Here is a 2,500-nt window from a genome sequence, read left to right on the forward strand (position 1 = left end):
AAAATGTAGAGTTTGAATTATTTCCCATTTTTTCACGGTTTCGATCATTTTATATCAATGTGTATTGAGATAAAAAGTTTTCTTTAAAAAAAAGGATGTTGATAGTTAATGTTTCATAAAAGATTGTTTAATGATATTGGCATGATACTGGAGTTTGTTTGTGAATAACAGCATAACAATAATGCTAACAGAATGCATAGAATTTTTATAGCATATTTTTAAGTGTAATTTGCACAATATACCAGTGAGAGTAAATAATGAAATAAGCGACAGATGTTTACCTTCATAACCAGCAATGACTCCATATTTTCCAGGTTGCAGCGGTTCTAGCATGAATGATTCAAGCAAAGAGTTCCCATTGAAGAATTCAACATTATTCTCGAAGTGAGCATTTTCGTAGAAAACCTCTGGCCTCCAAAGCAGGTCGGAAATTTCCTTCGAAATTTTGCTGTTCTTCTGAAGGTTCGTGAATTCGAGTCTAGGATCTATCCAGGTAAGGGTGATGTTCAGAGTCACCTGAAATTCGTTAGTATTTATATAGACTTCGTGCAAGCCCAAGACCTCCACGTCTAGGCCTAAAACCGGGTGCCGGTGGTAACACGTAAAGGTAAAGTCCGAGGTGGCGAGCCATCGCGCGGTGGCACAAGATGGCGGTCCTTCGTCCGACCCGTCCGGGCACTGCGGTCGGCTGTCGCAGTGCTGCTCGAGCGGGATGCAGCGGCCGTCGCTGCACGTAAAGCTGTCCTCGTCGCACAGGCTGAGCACCTCGATATTGCTCTCGTTCGAGTCGATAGAAAACCACCTGAATCGCCCTACGATGTTTCCAAAAGGTAACGCTGCGACTTGCTTGATGTATCCCCATTCCCTCAAGACAGCGCAAGGCTTGTTGCCGTTCTCCTTCGGGCAGTTTCTCTCTAGAGTGATGGTGAATCCATCCTTATTCTTAAAGACAGGGAACCCGCGGTGAGAAGCCAGAGTGAAGTCCCAGACGTCGTCCCCCTTGAGCTGAATCCTAAATTCCTTTGATAGGAAACAGACCACGCTGCTTGTTTTCCTTCGGCAGCTTTTGGATATGAGGTGATTGTACGATGGGTCTGGCAGGATGATCCAGCCCGGACACATGTCGGTCTCTTCGGAGGAAAGCCAGAAATCCATCTCCGAATTGTAATAGTCGAAGAAGATACTGCTCTCCTCGACGTCTGGAAGCCTCCCCCTGTACTCGCGGCAAAAGCGCTTTGCTTCCGTGTGGTTCTTCTCGACCCAGAAGGCGACCAGCTCCTCGTCGGTGTGGTTCCGGCACATCCTGGTGATGCTTTGCAACCTGTGGACGATGTCCCCGTGCAGAGTGGAGTTCGTCACGAGGAATGGGTCGTAGGGAAGGGACCCGCACGAGGCCAGGCACTGCTGGTCGGCCAGCGTCACGCCCCCGGGGAAGATCCTGAAGTCGCCGACCTCCCCCGTGAAGCCATCCCCTCCCAGCTTCGCCCAGGTGCCCTCCGAGGTCGCGTTGGCGCACGGGCTGTACTGGGCGTTGTCGTAGGTGACCGTCGTCGTGTTGCCGTTGAGGTGGAGGGCGGCGAAGTCCTCGGAAACGACGACGCACATGTGCTGCCACGTCGATACGGGGACGCGGGGACGGAACTTGCCGGGTTTCGTGCAGCCGCTCTTGCAACACACGACCATGTGTTGCTCAAACACTACGGAAAGACGCATTCGTTTAAAGAAAAACCACCGAAAAGATTACCTCTACGAGTTACCTCTGACGGTAGATATCAAATCAAACTATTGCATATACTATCAATCATACGAATTATTCTCACAATAGATATCAAAGACCGTCCCCGGTGACCTGATCTCCGCCAGGGGGGTGACAGGGGTAATGTAGGTCGTCCTGAACCAGAGGCACACGGAGAGCTGGGGGTGGAGGTCGTCCTCGCTCTCGTACCACATCGTCACCTGGCGATATAGGGCTGTCACTCTTTCTCTATCTATCTATCTATCTCTCTCTCTCTCTCTCTCTCTCTCTATATATATATATATATATATATATATATATATATATATATATATATATATATATATATATATATATATATCTGTCTTGTCTATCTATCTATCTTTTTTTCTTTCTTTTCCTTTTTTCTCTCTCTATCTCTATCTGTCTTGTCTAACTATCTATCTATCTATCTTTATTTTTTTCTCTATATATATCTCTATCTGTCTTGTCTGTCTGTCTATCTTTCTTTCCTTTGTTTTTCTCTCTCTCTCTTTCTCTCTCTTTCTCAGCACAACCAGTTTATTTCGGTGTTCCACAAGGATCTATATTAGGCCCGATCCTATTCACAATTTTCATTAATGATTTATCAACCATAGTCCATAACTGCCATCAGTGACTCTGTGGACAACTTAGAGGCATTGATAAGAAACACTCAAGACACTCTTGTTAAAGCAAAACGATATTTTGATAACAATGGTCTTAAAATAAATCCACAAAAAACAC

At 45.9% G+C, this 2,500-nt stretch overlaps 1 protein-coding gene across 1 annotated transcript in view; it reads right to left on the reverse strand.

Annotated features, from left to right (window-relative positions):
* The window catches only part of LOC122245720 (uncharacterized), an 8,498-nt gene that overhangs the window by 1,108 nt on the left and 4,890 nt on the right, over positions 1–2,500 (reverse strand). The window contains exons 3-4 of the mRNA XM_043003654.2: positions 1,821–1,956; positions 282–1,697 (exon numbers count right to left, since the gene is read on the reverse strand). Of these exons, the coding sequence (XP_042859588.2) occupies positions 282–1,697; positions 1,821–1,956 (1,552 nt within the window). The remainder of the gene's footprint in view (positions 1–281; positions 1,698–1,820; positions 1,957–2,500) is intronic.

Source organism: Penaeus japonicus, unplaced genomic scaffold, assembly GCF_977035675.1.
Source record: "Penaeus japonicus unplaced genomic scaffold, GWHDUDI00000001_assembly GWHDUDI00000037, whole genome shotgun sequence".
In the NCBI taxonomy this organism is placed as follows: Eukaryota; Metazoa; Arthropoda; class Malacostraca; order Decapoda; family Penaeidae; genus Penaeus; species Penaeus japonicus.